Below are 19,796 nucleotides of genomic sequence, written 5' to 3'. Positions count from 1 at the left end.
CCTAGACTATCTGGAGTCTCTGATGCTCCCCAGCCCCGGTCATCCAAAACCCAGACAGTCAATCCACAAACCCAGCAGAAGCCTGCTGGATGGCTGAGCAAGAAAATACCTAATTTCTAAAAGTGGTATTTTCAAACACAGAATGTAAAAATCAATTTCACTAAAAGATGCATCTTTAGATTCTGAGTTCAGGCATACTAAACTTTATTTTCCTATCTAGTTCCCAGGGCCAGTTATGATTACAAAATGTTATATCGTGTGTCAAAACAAAAAGAGGCAGGGAGAGTAGTGGGACGCTCTTATACCCCAGTATTAATCAATAAACAAGACAGGAGTGTTCCATGGTAGTATTGAACCACCATTAGGAGCAGGTAAACGACTTCACTTAAGGCGTTTAAGGAAAGCCCTCACTCACCACCTAGTGATGACATGCTTCATCTTTGGGCCCCACAAAAGAGTCCTAGCGTCTCTTTTGTGTGCTTCAACGCCAGATCTACTGCGGAGCGGGTTGGTGGGTTAAGGCAGTGTTGTGCAAAGAAAATTAAGTGAGTGGTGAATAGTTTAAAAATAGTCAGTAGTGTATCAAAATTAACTTTATTATGATGATCACTAAGGACTTCTGGATTAAAAATATGTGTAGGAAATTCGTCCACAGTTAATTAAGTGGTAGTTTCCTAATATCAGTCGACATGTTTCAGCCACGAAACGGTATGAATTTACCTGGCATTCATCAGGACTCAGTGTGTATTAAACCCTGGTGGTATGGACTCTCTAAGGCCCACCCTTACCTAGGGACTTGAAAGTGAAAAATAACAAAAAAGTGAAAAGTGCAAAAAAATTAGGGGGAAAATAATGTCTTCCTAATTACTCCTGGTTTAGGAGGCTTCCGAACTTACGGTTTCTGCACCTGTGGGAAAAGAATAACAAGGACAAACATGTAGGACAAAACATACATTGACTTATGATGCTGATCACTTAATGTCAGTCCATTGTGCTCCAGTTAGTGGTTTCAGAGACATTGTGTGGCAGAGTAACAATATAGTTATCACCACCATGGTCCCCAGACTTTTAGAACGCTAGAGGTGGGTAGTGATGTGTACTATATGTGCTATATACAAATAGTGCTATTCACAAGGGAATTTATTTCAGAATCGCTATCAAACTAAAATGTAGGCGCGATCGCAATCGCGCTAGCAGATTACAAATACTCACTTTTTGGTGTCAAGGATTCACACCATGGGTCACAGGAGGGGGGTGGGAGCGTAATTGGCACACCCTGCAAATTGCCAAAACAGAGGGAATAAACGTACAATCAGTCATACAGCATTGGATTGGTACTTAGCTTGGCGAAGTAATTGATGGAAGGGTTCTGCTGATTTTTACTCACGCCCTCGACGCTCAGCACCCGCTGTGTACCTGCATCAACCCTCGACTGGACCCCGAAGATGTGAACGCGAGGCCGCGAGAGCGTTAAGTAAGTAAGTCGCGGTAGTCTGCTTCCGGGTGGGCGCGGTCGGACCACATCGAGGCATAGGTGTGGGCCAATCGGCGCTTGCCGTCGCAAAAACACGTGGTTGTATCGAGTTATGCCGAATAGGGCTCCTTATTTGCATGGTGGTGATAACTATATTGTTACTCTGCCACACAATGTCTCTGAAACCACTAACTGGAGCACAATGGACTGACATTAAGTGATCAGCATCATAAGTCAATGTATGTTTTGTCCTACATATTTGTCCTTGTTATTCTTTTCCCACAGGTGCAGAAACCGTAAGTTCGGAAGCCTCCTAAACCAGGAGTAATTAGGAAGACATTATTTTCCTCCTAATTTTTTTGCACTTTTCACTTTTTTGTTATTTTTCACTTTCACGTCCCTAGGTAAGGGTGGGCCTTAGAGAGTCCATACCACCAGGGTTTAATACACACTGAGTCCTGATGAATGCCAGGTAAATTCATACCGTTTCGTGGCTGAAACATGTCGACTGATATTAGGAAACTACCACTTAATTAACTGTGGACGAATTTCCTACACATATTTTTAATCCATAAGTCCTTAGTGATCATAATAAAGTTAATTTTGATACACTACTGACTATTTTTAAACTATTCACCACTCACTTAATTTTCTTTGCACAACACTGCCTTAACCCACCGACCCGCTCAGCAGTAGATCTGGCGTTGAAGCACACAAAAGAGACGCTAGGTCCCTTTTGTGGGGCCCGATGATGAAGCATGTCATCACTAGGTGGTGAGTGAGGGCTTTCCTTAAACGCCTTAAGTGAAGTCGTTTACCTGCTCCTAACGGTGGTTCAATACTACCATGGAACACTCTTGTCTTGTTTATTTATAAAAATGTTATAAACAAACTCATCATTCTATACTAAACGGAACAGGTAGCCTTGCAATAGTGAAAAACGAAACTGGCAGTAATGCACTATCAAGACATGTAACACACACCAGGGCATGTCATACCATTCACATACACTGCACCCTGCCCACAGAGGTATATTGGGCCTACCTTAGGGGTGACTGACATGTAAGAAAAGGGAAAGTTAGGGCCTGGCAAGTGGTTGCACATGGCAATACCAGACTGCGCAAAGGCTCTGCAATGGCAGGCCAGAGTTACATTTATGGGCTGTTTGTGTGGGTGACACAATCCAGTGCTGCAGCCCACTATCAGCATTTGATTTACAGGCCCTGTCACACCCAGTGCACTTTACTAGGGACTGGCACATAAATCAAATATGCCAACCATGGAAACACCAATCTATAACACATTTTACCTCAGGAACACTTGCACTTTACCACTGATCAGCAGTGAGAAAAGTGCGCAGAAACACTAAGCCAGCAAAAACAGAGTCAAAACCGGGAGGTCAGAAAGCAAAACCTCGGGAAACACACCAAAATATGTGTTAGAATTGGCATGTCACCTCAAGCTGAAAGTAGGAAGAACTACCCAATCTCCTGGGAGTTGTCTTCACTAAGGCGGAAGAACTTGGACAGACCATCTGTGTTGGTCTGTTCTGTGCCAGAGTGGTGTTTCACCGACAATTCTATTCCCTGGAAGAAGATGGACCACCTCAGCAGTTTTGGATACTCACCCTTCATTTGCATCAACCATTTGAGGGGCCTGTGTTCTGTCTGAACTCGGAAGTGAGTCCCAAACAGGTAGGGCCTCAGCTTCCTCAGTGCCCAGACCACAGCAAAAGCTTTCCTTTCTAGGGCACACCACCTCGGTTCCCTGGGGAGTAGTCTCTGGCTAAGGAAGACAACCGGCTGGTCTAGGCCTTCTTCATTCAGTTGTGAGAGGACCGCTCCCACACCATGCTCTAAAGCGTCAGTCTGCACGACAAATTCCTTGGAGAAGTCGGGGGCCTTGACAGGGCTCGAAAAATGCCCAAAATGGTACTAGTCCTGCAGGACTACGACTTTGAAAAATCTCCTCGACCTAACTCCAACCTATTTGACCTCAGTCTCTGAAAGCCGAGCAAATGTGACAAGATAACAAGAATTTAAGACATCTTTATTGCTCATTACCTTTGTGAACAATAAAAATGCCTTTAAATCTTGTTATCTAGTCAAATTTGCTCCGTTTTCACAGACAGAGGACAAAAGTTAGTTTGTTTTCCTACTCGCCAGAAAGGGCGAGTAGGACCTAAAAGCAGCTCGACCTCGTTAAATCTAGCTAGCATATGTGAGCGGTCGTGTGGATTTTTCGAGACCTGCTTGAGCACGGGCGCTGTGCACATGGCAACCTTCAGGGCATCGATAGCCTTCTGGCAGGACTCAGTCCAGTGATATAAACAAAACAATGGCCCTAGACTATTAGTTAAATTGACTTAATCCATAGGATAATTTATAGATTAGAAATGCGATTCAATCTGCATTTGAGAAGTCAAGCTACATGGGAGAGACAGGTTATTGAATAGGCAATGAACACCAAACCCACATTTCAAAATTTGTATTTATCAAAAACAGAATAACACAATTATTTACATTATCATCAAAACAATTATTCAAATACACGGCGCAAAGACTAGAAGAGCTATAGTCAAAGTGAAAAAGGGTGCTCAAGTGGAAAGAGGAAAGGAGGAAAAAGTTCAGGCATATGGTTCAAATATTTACAAAAAACAACAATCAAGCGGTATTGTTTCCGCTGATTAATAGGCCTGTCCAAATTGTTCTAGAGGAGGAAAAGGGGGGACAATGAGGGGTACAGGCACAGAAATTATAAAAAGTCGACGTTTCGACCCTAGTGCTCTAGGGAGTTTCACTTCCTCGGCTGCGGGTCTTCATCAGGACGTGGGGGGGCGGGGGAGGGGGAAGAAGCCTGGCCGTGATCACACTCGTTGTCTGGACTCAGTCCAGATCACCTTCTTGGGCTGCTTCCTGGAAGTCAGCTCTGTTAAGGGGGCAACCATGGTGCCATACCCCTTAACAAACCTCCTGTAGTACCCGGTGAGACCTAAAAAGTTTCTCACCTCTGTCTGGGTCTTGGGGGGCTCCCAAGCCAGAATGGTGTCAATCTTGGGTTGTAGGGGCGCCACCTGGCCGCTTCCTACCTGGTGTCCCAAGTACACCACAGAACCCTGCCTGATCTGTCACTTCCTGGCCTTGATCGCGATGCCTGCCTTTTGCAGAGCCCTCAACACTTCCTTGAGGTGCTGCAAGTTTTCCTCCCAGCTGGAACTGAACACTGCAATGTCATCCAGGTAGGCGGCACTGAAATCCTCCAGTCCAGCCAACACCTGGTTGACCAACCTCTGAAAGGTGGCAGGGGCTTTCTTCAACCCAAAGGGCAACACTCGGAACTGGTAATGTCCTTCTGAAGTTGAAAATGCTGACCTCTCATTGGCCCCATCGGTTAAAGCAAACTGCCAGTACCCAGACGTTAAATCAAACGTGCTGAGGAACCTAGCAGCTCCCAACCGATCAATGAGCTCATCAGCTCTGGGGATGGGGTGCATGTCAGTCCTGGTGACGGCATTGAGCGCACACAGAACCGCAGTTAGGGGTTGGCACCGGGTACAGCAGCCTTTGGGACCAAGACCACTGGGCTGGCCCAAGGACTGTTGGAGGGCTCGATCACCCCCTAACACCAACATCTTAGAGACCTCCGCTTGATGCTGGCCCTGACCCAGTCAGTCAACCTGTAAATCTTGTGTTTTACAGGAGGGCTGTCACCAGTGTCCACGTCATGGGTACACTAATGAGTAACACCTGGGGTCAGGGAGAACAGTGGGGCAAACTGTCCCAACAACTGGCGACATTCCTCTTGCTGCTCTGGGGTTAGTATAGGGTAGCGGATCACGCCTTCCACTGACCCATCGTGCTCCTTGGTGGCCAGGAGGTATGGGAGAGGTTCACTCTCCTCTTCCACCCCATCATCTGTTGCCAAGAGCATGCTCACTTCGGAGCTCTCAAAGTGGGGCTTGAGGCGGTTTAATTGGAGGATCCTCAAGGGTTCCTTGGAGTCTGCAAATTCACCAGGTAGTGGACATCACTTTTGCGCTCCACCACCTCAAAAGGCCCTGTCCACTTGTCCTGCAAGGCACAAGGTTCCACTGGGGCCATGACCTAAACTTTTTGCCCAGGTTAAAATTCGACCAGAGTGGCATGCTGGTCACTTCTTCATTTCTTCCTGGCTTGCTTCTAGGTTCGCCTGAGTGAGTTTCCTGAAGCGGGCAGTTTGGTTTCTGAAGGCCAGCATGTAACTAAACACATCCTGGGGAGTTTTCCTGGGAGCTGCCTCTCAGCCTTCCTTCATCAAACTCAGAAGTCCTCTAACAGGGTGGCCATACAGGAGCTCAAAGGGACTGAACCCAAGAGACTTCTGAGGCACCTCCATGTATGCAAAGAGAAGGCATGGCAAGAGGATGTCCCACTTACACCTCATGGGTTATGTTAGACCCTTAATCATCTCCTTCAAGGTCTGGCTGAATCTCTCCACCAGACCGTTACCTTGTGGGTGGTAAAGAGTGGTGAACTTGTAGATTACACCACACTCCTTCCACAGGGATGTTATATACTTGGATATGAAATTGGTCCCCCTGTCAGAAACCACCTCTCTGGGGGACCCCATCCGGGAAAAGATCCCCATTAATGCCCAGCCCACCACTGGCGCTGTTGTTGTCCTGAGAGGGATTGCCTCCGGGTACTGGGTGGCATGGTCCACCAAGGCCAGGATGTACCTTTTGCCCATGGCTGACTTGGGATCCAGTGGCCCCATAATGTCCATCCCTACCATTTCAAAGGGTGTTCCAACAACTGGAAAAGGTTGGAGAGGAGCTTTGACCTTCCTCCCACTCTTACTTACTACTTGCCTGGCAAGTTTGGCAAAACGTGCAATGTCCATCCGACTGCCTTCACATTTGGGGCCAAAAGAAGTGGGTGACAAGCCTGTCAAAAGTCTTGTGTCGCCCCAAATGTCATGCCAAAGGCACGTCATGAGCCAGACCTAGTAGGCTCACTATACAGGAGACCATTCTCCCAGTAGATCCAATGTGATCCGGATTGATCACCAGCCGCCGCAGACCCTCCGGAGAAGGGCACTCTTTCTGCTCCCTGCTGAATTCTTCCCTGGTGGGACCCCCTTCTTGCTGCCAATGGGTTAGCTCAGATGTCCTCCAGTTCAGCTACCTGTTCCCCTGTAAGCACCGGGGCGTCCCCCTCAAGGTCAGCCTCCCTCTGGTCCGTGGGAACTTCAGGGGCCGGTTTCCCGCCCTGCCCTTTATCTTGGCAGGGACCTGAGCCCACTGTTTCAGGCTCCAGGTCTTTCTGATCACCCTGTCTGGCCGCCATTGACCGAGTAGACATGCATGCCCACTCTGGCAACCCAAGCATCTCCAAGTGAGACATGAGCTCAACATCCTTCCACAAGGACTGCTCCTGGTCGTTACCTAGCAGACACTCTACAGGCATGGTAGGGCTCACAACCACCCTCAAGGGACCTGAGACCCCCCCCCCCCATTCAAAGGGAACCTGCGCCACTATACACTAGCACTCAGAGTTGTCCACAGCAACTACTTGGTGGAATGCCCCTGGGACTACCTGCTCCTCAGAGACCAGGTGACACCGAACTGAGGTCACACTGGCTCCAGTATCTCTGAGAGCTTCTACACTTTTCCCATTGATGGTCACCCAGGTGCTGTATTTCTTTGTGTTAGGGGGCACTTTGTTTCCTGCGACTATCTCACTGTCCCCTAGTGAGACGAGGGTCATTTCTGCGGGATCCCCTCAATCCTGCGGGTACCCCTCCTCCCCAAGCGCAATGGGGGGACTCGTGGCCCCCCTCCTTTAGCCATAGATGGCCCTGGGAACCACTATCCCTCAGGCCTGGCTCCTGCTATGCCCCAGGAAGCAAATAGTCTGCCATTTATATGCTGATGTGGTGACCCTTCGAGAAAGCTAACAGACTTGCATTATTTAAAATGATAATCCTTCATATTGTTAAGGGTGCTCTTATTAGTTGGGAGAGGTGTGGCGCCGCGGCCAGGGCGACTGTCGCTGGAATCTGGGGATCAGGGTTCGATCCCCGGCTCCGGCGGCAGGTTAGTCCAGCACCATGCGACTCTGGGCAATAGCTTGCTTAATCTTCCCGACGGCCCCCAGCGCCTAGAGACTCTAACGGGTGATTGTGCGCTATACAAATGTGGATTATTATTATTAGCTGATCATGCGAGATGAGAGGGGTGTTGGACTCCTGTGCAGGTGGTGGGCGCATGGGTTTGGAATAGTTACATATGGTAATAAAATCGTATTTTACTTTAAAGAAAAAAACAAATTAACTGAAAAACCAAAGGTTATAGTGATGTTTCAGTTAGGTGAAAAAGTCAGTAATACTTTTCCTTTTCAACTAAAAATGAAAAAAAAACTGAATTTTCCAGTTATACCCAAGTCAACAATTGGATCCCTACTCCACAGAAGTGGGCCAAGAGGGCAACAACTCTGCGCGGGACTGGCATCATAAAAGGAGTGTGGATGTAATTTTTATGTGTTGTGTTTTATACTCTTGGGCCACAGTGACGAGCAACTGTCTTGCCCCCTTTTAGACCTTGAATATGATTGTACATGTAACCTCCGGTCGTAACTCTGAGAGCTGTCTTGAGCTCCACCCACAGTGTGATGTACTCGCAATTCACATTACTTCGATGTTATGTTTAATAAAACTAATAAATAAAGGCTTAAATAAAATAACTCAAGTAACAATAACTTGTGCCCTTGCATCTGTGCATCTGATCTACTGTAGTTGACCATGAGCCAACATAGTATATGAAGCCCAACTGGACAACGCGCAGTGCTGCCCACTGCCCAGTGCCCAGTGATCCCCTGCGGCACATCTTGTACCTCTAATGCACGACTGTGCAAAGTGATGCACATCATTTGCCCCCTTCTACAGAGGATTATGTATGACTGTGTTTGCAGTGATGTCTGGATCTCTGCTGGATTTTGAGAAAATGTTGGTATGTGTGCACTGTACAAAAACATTGTTATACAACACTCTACACTTGTACTTAAAGTCTCTTTCAACACGCTTCAGTTTGGCAGAAAAGGAAAAGCAATCTGGTAGTGGCACAATTTGCTCAAGTGAAAAGTTCAGGCTCCAGCACTACAGCCATATTTATTTCGCCAGGCATACAAAGTGGAATAAAAGCAGATATAACACATTTAAATATGTGAGTGAATGACCTAGAGATCACTCTGTCCCAACATGCAACTTTAGCAGCATCAATATGAACGTTTCCAGGGTGTGGCAGGCGCTTTAAGTATAAACAGGGCCAGTCTTCCATTGATAAGTACTGTACCTTCAACAGGTGTGGCTCAGTCACCCCTTTGATGGATTCTTTCTGCAGCGTTTCAATGGTGGGTCTGTTATACACTCTGTCTACTAACGCCGGTGCAGTCTTTAGGTGAGTTGCAAGGTCAAACTGTTCAACTGAAATAAAACATTTAGTTAATGTCCTCATTTAAATGCTGTCAAACTCACAGTATAGAAAAGTACCACTGAATGCAGGCCTTGTCAGTGGTAGATGATCAATTACAACAGTCACCAATAAAACTGATTGCCAGAACTCACTGGAGGAGCAAAGCTAGTCACCCGATCCAATTTTAAACATCGTATTTGCTTGCTAGTACATTGCTATGTTTGTTTGGGGGGGCGTGGGCATGAGTTCAGGTCTTGCCTCTATCTGTTATGCACCACAGCCAGGAATGACTGCAAAAAGTGGAGCCTTTGCCATACCTTGGGTGACTAACTTCATCAACTTCAGCACCATCGAATACCACAGACTTTCCCAACACTGGCTGATCAAGAGTCTGTCAGGATATATTGATGGCTGCGGTGGTGGAAGATGGCATTCAGAGTGCATCTAACCTTACTGTGCTTGCCAGCACACATCTTTTTGTCCCACCTGCCACCTTACACTTGTTTTGGCGCAGGAGACAAGTATTGCCTTCAGTGCTTTATAACAGGCAAGCAGTCTCAGGTACCGGGTGCCTGTACTTGTTTAGTTTGGAAGAACCAGCACTTCTCAACAGAACCGCAGTGCTTCTAATGGAAAAGTACCAGCACTTTACAGCGGGAAACCAGCACTGATAGCTTGTGAGTATCTACACTTTAATATTTCCATTTCATGGGACTGGATACCAGGCAGACAATGGCAGCATATTAGGTGCACAGAGCCATACAAGGACTGAACCTGACCTTGTAACTCTATACTGTACCTGGGGGGATAATATTAAGGGAAAGTCCATAATAAAAAAAAACATGCTGAAAGTTGGGGACAACAACTTGTTTTTGAATACAGAAATGTTGATATACAGTGACAAAAATTATTACATTCACTGAAAATGGTAAGCTGCTGCCCCAAGATAAAATTAATAAATGAACACTAGTATGTGAGAACAAAAACAGTACGTCCAAAAAGACAAGATGATGTCTCGAGACACAAGGAGGATATTATGTAAATATTTCATGCTAATTCTTCAGTGCAAATTCATGTTGATTTAGGGACACTTTTGAACAATGGCAGTCCTTTTCTGAGCATTGTTTACATCTACAGTGGTTAATTAATTTTTCTAATCCTTGAAAAATCAATCGCTTTCAGCTAATTTCTGCAAAAATTGTGTTGGAAACTGCATAATTTGGTCCCATTTAAATAGAAAAAATGGAGGACTAGAGCGGTGAGAATAGTCATTGTTGGGGAGGAAAGGTCCCCAGCAAGGCAAAGAAGGTGTGTCCCTTCTCGGAGGGCCCCAGCTAAATGGATATCTGAACCCCTGGCACTGATTTTTGGTCACAGGTGACCATGGACCATGCGTGTGCGCCACAACCTAGACCCGTCTCATTGTAATGCTGTCTTGTTAGACCGGGAGAGAAGCACCAAGCACTACCCTCAGAGTGGTAGAGGAATACCACCATTGCTAGGAGTAAAGTGATACAAGTGCGGTGGTGGCAGAATAACTTTTGTGTTTCGTAAGAGTTAGTGGTGTGAACAGGCCTTTTTAGGTACGAGCCTACTAGACAGAGCAGCTGTCTGGTGTGCCAACGACTTCTTGGGGACATTCGGAACGATTCCCTGGACATGCATTCCGCCCATTGATTACTACTGCCTTTATGTTTTGGAACCCACATTTGCTTGCTTTCTATTTGCTGGCTTTATTTGTTTTAGGTTGTCCAGCTTGGGTTTTTCTCTTCCGTGGCCCATACCCTATTTATTGTATTTGTCTACTGGTACTTAATTTATGTAAGCAGGTCTTTAAATCTTGTTTTCATTTTTTCACATTTACTGTGCATTCAAAAACAGAGGTCAAATGCCTATCTCTGTCTTTCGAGGGAACTTGGTGTTTACTTTTCTTTTTAGGATTTCAAAGTGCGAGGATTTATGTGACAATCATGCTAGCTACTGGGGGTGTGCTGGAGGGAGGCTGTACAATGTAATTTTTTTCTAGCACACAACAAAATGTAAATGTCTATAAAGGAACTGTGCAGATATTTTAGAATATATCAGAATCAGGAAAGCACATCTGTGTGTGGAAACGGACTATAAAAGCGGGAGCAAGAGTCCAACAAGCTGTTCATTAGCATGTAAAGAAGATCACCAAGAATTTAATCTCCTGTAAACAAGACTGGGGTCCAACGTCTTCTAGTCTTCCTGCAGGGAGAGAAACCATCAACCAGAAGTCAAGACTATCTGGCCTGAGCCTGGCCTGCCTTTTGCCTACCTCCCAAGATTAGCAGACCTTGTAAGGAGGTGGAGGAAGAGGAGTGCACATGGAGGGAGCAAGGCCCAGGGGGGTCCTCTCAAGTGGAACGTGTTGAGCAAAGTGTGATATGTCCAGTTGGGACTGTTGCAAGAATCCCACCCTCTTGTAGAAAGTCAGTGACCCCTTCATGCCAGGTTGGGGCCACCGTTCAGTATAGAGCCGTCATCCTTCTTGGATTAAGTTGGTGACTCCCCACATGCCAGATGGAGATACCATGAAGCTGTAGGCTGTAGCCCTTGCTGGAGTAAGTCAGCGGCCCTGTATGCCAAGTCAGAGCCACTGTGAAGATTAGCACGGTTGTCCTTGCAGTGGAGTAAATTGGCAACCCCGTATGCCTGGTGGGGGCCACTGTGAAGCATAGGTCCGTTGCCTTGGAACATAGTGCCAAAAGAATCCCTTGTAAAGGATTAACCAAGAGACCTCACCTACAGACCCCACCCCGTGTTAACACGTATTGAATACTAAGGAAGCAGTCGAAGGAGACGTACGACGCAGTCGATGGACACGTCCGACATTATGGAGGGTCGTCCAGAGACTGTGGCAGAAGGACGCGTTATCCACAGCAGACCACTAGATGCAGCAAAGATGGGCTGGAGTCTCAGAAATCATGCCACGGTCCTCTCTGAACTCTCCGACTGCCACAGATTTGGTAAGACTGTTATAGGCAGTCAGGTCTTCCTGGGACTTCCACAAACTTAGCGCGTAGAGCTGCTGAAATTGATTCTTAAGGTCATAAAAAGACTAGCGTGGGCCACATCTGAAAGTCACTGCCATTACTGAATGGGGAATAACCAGCCCTGCTAGAAGGCAGGGATGGCGGTCCCTAGACAGGATGATGCTAGTGTGCTCCTTTTAAGAGTTTGTAGGAATTATTTAGTGTTCTGTTGACATACTTTGTGTGCTTGTGTTAAATACGACTTTTATCACAAAAGTGAGTGATTGACTGGACAGGCAGCTTATTAGGTTTACAGTTAGTATTTTTTGTCCTGCGTCGGTGTATGTCTTGCGCCTACCACAACCCTGTGAAGACTTGGACTGGTTGACACACACTACCACTGAGAGTCAGTTGCTGGAGGGGAAGTACTTGGCCCATCTGTTTGGGTCCACAGTAGGTCGGGCTCGAGACAGCTGGAGTAAAAGGCTTTAACCCCCATGGTTAGGCCCAGTAGCACCTGCCTGCTCTGTAGGCCTCTGAAAGGGTTTCTCTCTGGCAGACTATGCTTAATATGTTTTGGGACAATGCACTGTTTTGCTCAGGTTATTCATTGTGAATTCTTTTTTCTCATCCATAAACATGGTTAAGATTTTGATTAATCATACAATAAAAGTATTACTCATTGATTGCATCTCACTGCGCCTGGGGGTAGGTTATCACATGCAAGAGGAAGCAAGGGAGAGTGGAGGAGGTAAGCCTTACCCTCAATGCAATTCAGGACACATCTTAAAAATCTTCCAGTTTCACAATGCACCAGCCACGAGTTGGAGCACAGAGCAAGGGTGGACAAACAAGTGAATGGTTATTAAGTGAACACAAAGGTACAGGGTTGCTTATGGTGCTATTAAATCTGCAAACAAATGTTAATACATCATTTCTAATGCCCTGTGGTCCAAAAAAGCACAAACTGATTAGACTGAAAAGGGGAGACTCATCTCAAATACACAAGCACTTTTTCCTACCTTGGCATAATTTTTTCTGACAGTGGCTCATGGCAAGCCCATATAGTGGGAGAAAACTGTCCAGAGCCACAGGCTCTCTACTTAGTCTACCTTGCCCCAGAAAGGGAGGAGCCTTAGTCTCTCTACTCAATATCTTTAAGACACAATGTCTCCCAAATTCCACTTCCTGGGCTGGAGTCTGGGGAATTGAAAAATGCCCCCAAATCCAATCGGAAGAGAACAGATTCTGTAGGAAAATTTGGGGGGTGCCAATTTCGAGTTTTAACCTTGTCAGTCATAGTGAATTGAATATTCTCAATGTTGAGGATTACATTAGCGCTCGCCCACTGCTCCTCTGGCTTGCAATTTGGACTAATACGGAGGCAGATCTCACACAAAACATCATATTAGATTGTCTCTTGTGACAAAGGTAGAAATATTCTGTAGTTGGCGTATGTCGAATCCTGCATGCACAAGCTAGAATTTCAACAACTATTCGAGAGACCAGATGGCCCTCATCCCATCAGCAGAAGACAGTAGCACACTGCCTGGTTTGAATGTATAAATACAGAGAGACTGAAGAACGAGTTTGGTAAATCAAGAGGTAGCCTACCTGCCTACCTGAATATGAACCCGGATGGGTGTGCCCCAATTCAAAGGTACATGACGAGCCCAATGGGTCAGTGGGAGCACTCCCTGTTGTATCGTCTCAGGGAAGGCACAGTCAAATACTTGTTAAGTCTTCCATTAGGCTTCCAAACCAACTTAGACTCTTGCCCCTGTCCTTGCAACAGGAGGTCGGGTCTATCAATGCTACATTTTTAATTGTTCTGTGACTTTTATCTAATGTATACTAAAAGCTTTTTAATACTTTTAATTAAGAGGCTTCATATTACAGATTTTCGAGAAGCTTACGACACTTTGCTCCAACTGAATAATGAGGAATCCATCTTTTATGTTGGACTGTTTCTGAAAACCATGGTGAGGCCCCACAATCGAGGACTGTTTTTAGTGCTCAGGTTTTAGTGACTTAGTATTATGGTGATTGCACTGATTCTATTATCTTAGTATGGATATGTTCTAGAGCACTAATGTGTTTTTAATTATTTTAACTAATTTATGTATGTTTGTACTTTTATGGCTACTTGTGTAACCGAATAAAGTTTTGCGAATTGAATTGAATTGTTATTAAGTCAACACAAAGCTACAGGGTTCCTGTTGTACAACTGGTTCATTAAAAATTGCCAATATTCTTTGATGGGGTGTTCAGTTCTTGCTTCCTCCTCTAATAAGGTAATAAGGGCTCTACATTGTAAAGGCTTTTACAGGCAGCTACAAACCTCAAACTCCCCCTTCCTTTTAAAAAGCGGAAAATCACTCGTAAACTAACTTGCCCCAGGGCGCATCATCACTCAACTTTTGTTCACATTTTAGGATGTCCAAATAAGGCGACACTCGCACGTGTATTCACAAAATACTTTCCCTTTGCTATACCATTAACTGTGTGAGTGATAAAGGTTCCCGTGACTGACATCCATATGGATAAGATGTACACTCTTCATGCTGCAACAGACAGGTGAGGTATAAGGGCGCTGGGACCAGGAACCGAGAGGGCCCCTCCCAGCACACCGCCACTTCCCTGTGACAGTGTCATGCAGTTTTCTCAATTACGACTGACCTGACTGCAGATAAAAGACAGGGTGAGCTGGAGGTTATTTAGAAAGAATACTTCCCAATGCATATTATTCCAGCCTACTGGCGTTTGCGGGGCATAACAGCAGACCGCTTTCTCTTTTTGTCATTATAGGCCGTTACAATTTATTATTGTGCCAGGAGGCAAAGAAAGCAGCCACAGCATGTGAAGTTTCAGCACAGCTTCTTCCGACATGTTTAGGCAGGGGTGATCCAGTCTCATAGCCTTCTTTCCCATCCACTGCTGTTCTGTAATCAGCTGTGATTTGCCTCCTGGGCTTCCAGAGCAGCTGATCCGTCGCCACAAGGGAGGACACTGCATGGTTTCCCTTCTAGCCAGTGGCTAACTACTGAGTACATTTAAGAAACCTAAGCCCAACATACCTTCTTTCTTTTTATCCAAGAAATAAATGTGCTTGTTGGGTTGCTTCCCTTCAGCATCCAGCAGATGGAGCTCCGACTTCAATCTTTCTATTTTCTATCACAAAAGAAAAAGAAACAATTGAAGTCACGGTCCTGAACAAGCGAGACAAAGAGATAATAAGAAAACCCTTTCAACACGCTTATTGGGTGTAGCAAAGATTCCCAAACAACACAAGAATATACAAACTACAGCAAAGGAGTATTTCTTGAAAAGTCTAAGAGATGCGCCAGTGGCAGTGTAGTGTCCTGCTAGGACACAGTCTATTTGTTCTGTGTGTAACCCTACACTAAACACCCACCCACCACAGACGTCACTGGGTCAGGTGACGCTGGTAATAAAAGAGCCAGAGCGCACGTGCTCGGGGCCAGATCTGCTATCCCCTAACTGGTGTCCGGTGTCATGCTTTCCTATACCATGTGGGCCTAGGGCCCAACACTACATTGGCGACGAGGCGGTAACGCAATGCCATGCGTGCCAGCTGCATGCGAAACATTGTGGGGAAAGATGAGGGAGCTGAGAGGCGACATCGCGCCCCCCCTCCCCCACAGGATCGGCGCCGGCCGCCGAGAGGCCCGCGGGGCGTGTGCTGTGCCCCGGGCCTAAGGCTCCGCACCTCTCTGACCTGCTGCAAGCCGCCCTGCCGTGGGGGTGCCCCCGAGGAGAAGATCGGACCGACCGGAGCCCACCCGCGTCGGCCACGACTGAGCCCCTGCCTGGGGTGAAGAGGGAGCCGTGCAGAGCCCACCTGCATCGGCCGCCACCGAGCCAGGACTGGTAGCCGAACGCTACAACCTCCGCGGAGCCTACCCGCGTGAAGGAAGCCAGCCAGCCAGCCGAAGGTGAGCGGAGGGGGCCGCGCCAGCCTAGAGCGACCCCCGTGACCTTATCATAAGCGGTGCCCACCCGCATGGCCGTGGCGCCCGGCCGAGCGCCGACAATAAACTGTGCAAATAAGCAAGGCCAGCGGAGCCCACCCGCGGCCTGCCTGCAGCGCTTCCCCCGCCGCGTGTGTGAAGTGCGGCGGAGGGGTAAAAAAAACTGCACCGAAGAGCGCCCGCAGCGTGTGGAGAGCTGCAGGGCGCCGATTAATTAAAGCGGAGCCCACCCGCTGTAGCAGGAACAGAGTCTATGGGTCATCGACGTGGCTGCTTGCAAGTACCCCCAAGCCAGCGAGAGCCTACCTCGCTGCACCCGGTCCGAGCCCGCACTAACTTTCCCCGCCGGCCGCGCAGTGTGAGAACAGTGAAACTGCGGCGGCCGGGTGAGGGAGCCTCACGGTAAACGAGCCTGCAGCGTGAGGAAAGCTGCGGGGCTCTGAGTAGTGAAAGCGGAGCCCACCCGCGATTACACTCTGCCGACTTGCTTTGCACCACCACCAAGAGGGGAATAGAATACAAACCCTCACCCCCGCAGCGTGTGAACTGCTGAAGGCTGCTGCGGTGGGGGTGAGGAAAACAAAAAGGAGAGAGAACAGCGAGTGGCTCCCAGACACATGCCAGCCACCCCCTACGAGGCCGATCAGAGTGACTCCTCCCCCGCAGCCCGTGAACACTTTTGCCTGCTGCGAGGGGCAGGGACCGGGGAAAAGTGACTGCCAACAGTGCCCTTCACCTCACAGAAATGCTTTCCCCCGGGGTGCCATTACAAAGGAAATGCCTGTGCCGGCCCGCCTCCTGAAAATTAAGTAATAAGTAAAAAGGACCTACCTGTCGTCCACGCAGCCCAGCACTGGCAGCTCAGCTCCATCTGAAACAAAATCCGAACGAAGCCCCAGAGCAGCACACAAAGACGCAGACTACCAACAGGATCTATGCAGCACTGCCATCTAGTGGCACTTTTGAGCAACTGCACCCCACAATAAAGAAAAGAACCACAAAACGAGTACGGACTAAAGCATTCAGGGACAATCAGGCAGAGACAGTCCCAGGTTACTGTGACCCACTAAAAGAAAAAAAAAACAAGCATTGCACAAACCCACGATGGGTCAACAGCAGCAAGGGGCAACAGACTGAGTAACGCCCCAAGGAAAGCATCCAATACCAAGCAGCAAGTAAATGCGCAACGCAACGCAACACAATGCAACCACAACTAGAATCTACTACCACGCAGCAAGTAAGTGTGCAACCACGCAGAAGACACCCACACACACCAGCAAGGAGTCTGCTGATGCCACTTCCAGCGCGACGTGGGAAAGAGGCACGAACGCCTCACTAAGCTTCCAAGCACTGACAACGTCTGGAGGAAACGACTGCCAAGCACTGGGAGAACGTCCAGGGAAAACAAGTGCCGAGATCAAACGACGGAGAGAGCAGCGACGCCTTGTGGCCACAGGTGTTCACCGCAGCATCAACCACTCCCGCCAACGGTCCAAAGCAGCAAGTCCCTGACAACAGCCAAAGCAGCAAGTACCCAACGACTCGCAACAGGCGTCCAAGAATTCCACACCCGCACGACAGGACTGCGCAGCACTGCGCCGGAACGTGCCAGGAATCAGGGGCGCCAAAGTGACGCTACACAGCGACACGCCAACGCCACGGGACAGCACACAAAGGTCCCCAACAGAGACAGCGATGTCTCGCAGCAACCGGAGCGCCATCGTCAGCACGCATGGCAGCATGCACCAGAGTTGCACCAGGAGCGGTGACGCAACCCTCCTCCGCGCAGACAAAGCGCGCCAACGCCAAAACACCGTGACGGTGAATAGCGACCACAAAGAAAATAGCACAGCATGACAACTCATGCCCAAGATGAAAACCGACCACCCAGTATGGTCATTAAGGAAAGAAAAGCAACAACAGAGAAGATACGACGACAGGTCTAGTCACCAAGCCAAGTGAAGACAGTGTCCTACCACATGGACAAGACCACGGAGACGACATGTAGAGGGCCCGCTATATGGAGAATCCTGGTTAGCATGAGAAAGCAAGAAAGAAGACCGGACCGCGTCGAGGAAGTGAACGAAGAGGAAGAATGGAGAATCACATCACTCCACAGAGGAGGAGAGAGAACTACAGCACACAGGAACATCGGTGCTGTCCAAGGAGCATCGTAACAATCAGCACACAGGAACATCAGTGCTGTCCAAGGAACGTCGCAACATCCGTGTGGATCCCAGTAATCCCTACAACCTGCATTCGAAGAGACCAACCACTGATGAACTGCATGGGTGCCCCGTGAACCTGAAGCTTACCGAAGCAGAGCATACCCGAGCACTAGACAATCCACCCTTGTGGACTACACAAGACTCGACTGTGGCCATGTCCGAAGTTCGGCAGCGACCCGTACAGCCCACGCGATCAAGTGGCGGTCCAGGGGACAAGGGCCTCGGCCGCATATCCTGTGAGAGAGGAATCCGGATGGGAGAGGTGCAGCAGCGGCAGCTCCACGACAGGCGACAGGAAGCATGAAGGCCCCAGGTAATCACCTGGCACGGAGAAACGGTCTGTTGAAGACACTGAACCCATGTCCTAACGGCAAGACCATCCTGGCGGATGACATCAACACCCCCGAGGACATCATGAGAGACTTGGCGGTGAGTCCGTTGGCAGTTCGGCAGCGACGCCTTTGCGCGGCTCATGCGAAGCCCGCACGGCCCACCCGGTCCCGTCGTGTCCGGCAAGAGGGTCCTCCCAGCGTCTCTAGTGAGAGAAGAGTCCAAGCAGGAGAGGCCAGTCTTCGAGGCTCCAGTGAGAGAGGAGTCTGGCAAGGAAGGCAAGTCGGAAGTTACTTGGCCGGACGGAGATGTGAAGGCATCAAGATCAGCAAATCCAAAGAAAGACCCCTCGTGACATAGTCGTCTCCTACAACCAACAAGTGTTGTCATCCACTGGACTTGGAACACCTGCGAGACCCCTCAAGGGTCACACCCATCCTGCTCCCAATGCTCCGAGTGATGAACACTGTATATAAGCGTCAACACAGCAAGACACGGATGATCTGAAGTACACCGCCGAGGTGAAGCTCATCTGACTGACTTTGTAGTTTTGGAACTTTCAACATTCTCCCAGCTGATCGCCTAAAGAAGATCTGTTGGGGCTATCAAATGGTATTGTTCTGTTTTCTTACAGGTTGGACATTCGCTTTTCCTTTCATTAAAGTTGGGGAGGAATGTAGTGTCCTGCTAGGACACAGTCTAGTTGTTCTGTGTGTAACCCTACACTAAACACCCACCCACCACAGACGTCACTGGGTCAGGTGACGCTGGTAATAAAAGAGCCAGAGCGCACGTGCTCGGGGCCAGATCTGCTATCCCCTAACTGGTGTCCGGTGTCATGCTTTCCTATACCATGTGGGCCTAGGGCCCAACACTACAGGCAGCTCCTCCGTAGGAGCGTCACCCCACTGCTCTCGGAGCAGTGTAAAAATAACAATAAAATGATAATAGAAGTTATTATCATTTTATTTTTCGTATCTTACAGCCAGGTTGGGCCGGTGGGGGATGGGCTGCACTGCCGTGACGTCGAGGGAAGAGGAGTGGTTGCAGCTGCACCTTATGTGCATCACATGACTCATGCGCACTTTGCATGTTCTCCACCGGGCTGTAATGCACTGCCCGGTGGAGAACGTGCACAGGCCGCCAGCCCCTTCTGAGCGCCAACCACAGTGCTCAAACCAATCAGGACGGTCCTGTCATAGTGACAGCAGCGTCGTGATTGGCTTAGGGAAGCCTGGGTGCACAGCAAAGAGGAGGAAGAGGCCTCCTGTGGCTGGTGACGGCGACAAGCAGATACGTTTTTTTTCTTTTCCACCTCCCTCTCCC

General features: G+C 48.3%; 1 protein-coding gene across 1 annotated transcript in view; it reads right to left on the bottom strand.

The window, feature by feature from the left end:
• The window catches only part of UTP11 (UTP11 small subunit processome component), a 154,127-nt gene that overhangs the window by 82,846 nt on the left and 51,485 nt on the right, over positions 1-19,796 (bottom strand). Inside the window, exons 5-6 of the mRNA XM_078683790.1 lie at positions 14,998-15,091; positions 8,759-8,935 (exon numbers count right to left, since the gene is read on the bottom strand). Coding sequence (XP_078539916.1) covers positions 8,759-8,935; positions 14,998-15,091 — 271 coding nt within the window. The remainder of the gene's footprint in view (positions 1-8,758; positions 8,936-14,997; positions 15,092-19,796) is intronic.

This window comes from Lissotriton helveticus, chromosome 3_1 (assembly GCF_964261635.1).
Source record: "Lissotriton helveticus chromosome 3_1, aLisHel1.1, whole genome shotgun sequence".
NCBI lineage: Eukaryota > Metazoa > Chordata > Amphibia > Caudata > Salamandridae > Lissotriton > Lissotriton helveticus.
This window is presented reverse-complemented; position numbering and strand designations above follow the sequence as displayed.